The 2489-nt window shown below is 40.2% G+C and overlaps 1 protein-coding gene across 1 annotated transcript; it reads right to left on the bottom strand.

The window, feature by feature from the left end:
* Positions 1-431: 431 nt before the first annotated feature.
* SARC_00035 (hypothetical protein) lies at positions 432-1177 on the bottom strand. Its single transcript, XM_014306330.1, has 2 exons — positions 691-1177; positions 432-498 (listed from the first exon to the last, which is right to left on the bottom strand). The coding sequence occupies exons 1-2, from the start codon at positions 1048-1050 to the stop codon at positions 457-459; spliced, it is 402 nt and encodes a 133-aa protein (XP_014161805.1). The 5' UTR covers positions 1051-1177; the 3' UTR covers positions 432-456.
* Positions 1178-2489: the final 1312 nt, after the last annotated feature.

Here is a 2489-nt window from a genome sequence, read left to right as displayed (position 1 = left end):
TGAATATATCATATCTTACATTTATATACTTGTATGTGTGCGCATGAAAGGCTGACTATAAACTATCGTCGAGTACGAGATAATCTCCATGCTAAATGTGTAGGAGGACTTCAGTAAGCCACCAAGCTCGCCAATCAGTGGCTCTTACGTTGTGACTATATTTGAACGCCAAGAATATTTTCATTCATAGCTCGAAAAGCTAAAGGTTACTCATTTCATACTCCACACTGAGCGCTATTCTTATAGCTCAGCCTTACTTCTATAACGTGATGTACACACGTACCACCTATTAATGTTAATCGTCCAGTCCCAACCACAGGCACGCATCTTATCCCAGCTAAGTCGCTCCACACTTTTCTGTCAGGCATACCTTCTGTACTATGATATTCCCATCATCCCAGCTTATCCTCCCTTTCATCTGTACATTCACATACCTTCTCTACTATGATATTCTCATCATCCCAGCTCATCCTCCCTTTCATATGTACATTCACATACCTTCTCTACTACGATATTCCCATCACCCCAGCTCATCCTCCCTTTCATCTGAACATTCACATACCTTCTCTACTACGATATTCCCATCATCCCAGCTTAGTCTCCCTTTCATCTGTACATTCACATACCTTCTCTACTACGATATTCCCATCATCCCAGCTTAGTCTCCCTTTCATCTGTACATTCACATACCTTCTCTACTACGATATTCCCATCATCCCAGCTTAGTCTCCCTTTCATCTGTACATTCAATGGCGTCTTCTCCGTCGGCAACGGCCCGAGCACTTCCAACAACTGCTGGCGCACTAACATCTGTCTGTCCTCCCATGTATTCGTATCTTGTACCCCACTTATAACTTCTGACCGCTCTTGTAAGGTACTACGTACATCGTTAAGAAAAACTCTGCGTACTAGTTCGGTGTGATCTGTCATCCAGTGTCTGGATTTGCTAAGGGGACGTATAGTCCAGGCTGCCGGGGCCGCATCTGTGCTACTTGATGAGATGTGTAGCCATAGGGACATACACACAGTAAAGTACACGGATGAAAACATTTTTTAAATATATCGATCCACATGCACTTATATATAAATGTGTAAATACATGTGTGTGTACTTATATGTCCTATGAAAGCAACCAGTCCGTTGCTAGGAAGGAATTCAAATTGGGACTACGTTTTCTAATCGTCACTTCGAGCGATACATTTCAACACAGGCTTTTCGACAGTAGCAAATAGTACTATCTACGTAGATTTCCCATGATTCCCGTGTGTGTGTGTGTATGTGTGTGTGTGTGCGTGTGTGACTGTGTGTGTGTGTGCGTGTGTGACTGTGTGTGTGTGTGCGTGTGTGACTGTGTGTGTGTGTGCGTGTGTGACTGTGTGTGTGTGTGTTAAAAAAATGTGTGATATACCACAGCCTGTGTCACGTAGAAGGCTATATGGGTATACATGCATATTTTGAAGCACTATACGTGAATATTTATTTGAAATGTATTTACGAACTCTTGTGTGCTTTGTAAAAGATACTCCATAAAAATTGATGACAAACGGTTATACCAAATAAGGGAAATGTAGCAACCCGTGGTCACGGCAATATCTGAATATCATTACATTGTAAAATACGATGCACACTACTGGTTGAAACTAGGAACTGTGTACACCCCCCAACCGGATTTGGTAATTTTTAACAGTGGAATGGCTTTTTTTTAAGCTTAGCAGCTGTTTGAGCACACATATGATGATATGAACGTTAATATGTATGACTTGAACTTGTCTTAAAGTATATACAGTCTATATATATAGATTGATTTACACACATATACATATATGTGTGTATACATATATACTAAATAAGACTTAATAAGTGATCAGCTAAGAAGTGACTATTGTCCGACAACCATGGCAACCGGTGCTCAACATATCGATGCAACCATTGACCTTCAGAAGATATACATAGAAGCTGTACAACACCCCGTTTTCTCCACATGGGCCGGTCCAACTGTGTCGCCTCATTGGCAGCAAACACTATCAGAGACAATCCTGGTCATGTGTGTGCTGGCTTGCTTTGATCTTTCGGGAGTTAGGAAATCTCCTGCTGTAAGTATGTATGTATATATGTATGTATGTATGCCGTTTATAAGTACAAATGAGGTCCGAAGCTGTTTTCCAAGTAGAGACCATTTCCTTTAGTACTACTAAGGCTGGCCCGACAATGTCGTCTAAATTATAGCACACACGCTGACGAAAAGCTACATCTGACGATATTCGCACTTGGTATTTTTGAATGGATGCTACAACTCAGTTATCCGTGATAAACTTATTTGAGTGCATTTTGGTGGCGCGGTTAATCGTCTTGCTCTTATATTGAGGCGTCGTATATCCATTTAGATATAAACAATATATAAATATGTGTGTATGTATGTATGTATGCATATACTTGTATGTATGTATATACTAACGTATGTATATACTATATATATGTATATATATATA

The sequence above is a fragment of the Sphaeroforma arctica genome, assembly GCF_001186125.1.
Source record: "Sphaeroforma arctica JP610 unplaced genomic scaffold supercont1.1, whole genome shotgun sequence".
Classification (NCBI taxonomy): Eukaryota; class Ichthyosporea; order Ichthyophonida; genus Sphaeroforma; species Sphaeroforma arctica.
The sequence above is the reverse complement of the archived record's forward strand: the minus strand, read 5'-3'. Positions and strand labels throughout refer to the sequence as shown.